Below are 325 nucleotides of genomic sequence, written 5' to 3'. Positions count from 1 at the left end.
TCTCTGCTCTCTCCTAGGGAACCTGGCCGTGTCCTAGGTGGAATATGTGAGAACACCAGGTGGGGTCCCTGAGGTGAGCAGGGATGCCAAGGTGGGGTGAAGGGGGAGGTGATTGCAGCCAAGGTCTGTCGACTCCGCACTTCTGCCGTGGAGAATGCAATGCGTTTTATTTCATGAAGAAACTTCTGACTCTTCTCCACTACTTCTCCCTGCCTCAGCTACCCCTCCAACATCCTTCCCCTTGGAAACGGCCTCAGAGATTCTGAAAGGTGCTTTCCTTACTACTGAGCCTGCCTGTGTGGGAGGAAGCGGAGGACGTGAGGGT

At 55.1% G+C, this 325-nt stretch overlaps 1 protein-coding gene across 1 annotated transcript in view; it reads left to right on the top strand.

Moving 5' to 3' along the window:
- VSTM2L (V-set and transmembrane domain containing 2 like) overlaps nucleotides 1–37 on the top strand; it is a 50,867-nt gene extending 50,830 nt beyond the window's left edge. Inside the window, exon 5 of the mRNA XM_019625062.1 lies at nucleotides 18–37. Coding sequence (XP_019480607.1) covers nucleotides 18–37 — 20 coding nt within the window. The remainder of the gene's footprint in view (nucleotides 1–17) is intronic.
- Nucleotides 38–325: the final 288 nt, after the last annotated feature.

The sequence above is a fragment of the Hipposideros armiger genome, unplaced genomic scaffold (assembly GCF_001890085.2).
Source record: "Hipposideros armiger isolate ML-2016 unplaced genomic scaffold, ASM189008v1 scaffold_613, whole genome shotgun sequence".
Classification (NCBI taxonomy): Eukaryota; Metazoa; Chordata; class Mammalia; order Chiroptera; family Hipposideridae; genus Hipposideros; species Hipposideros armiger.
This window is presented reverse-complemented; position numbering and strand designations above follow the sequence as displayed.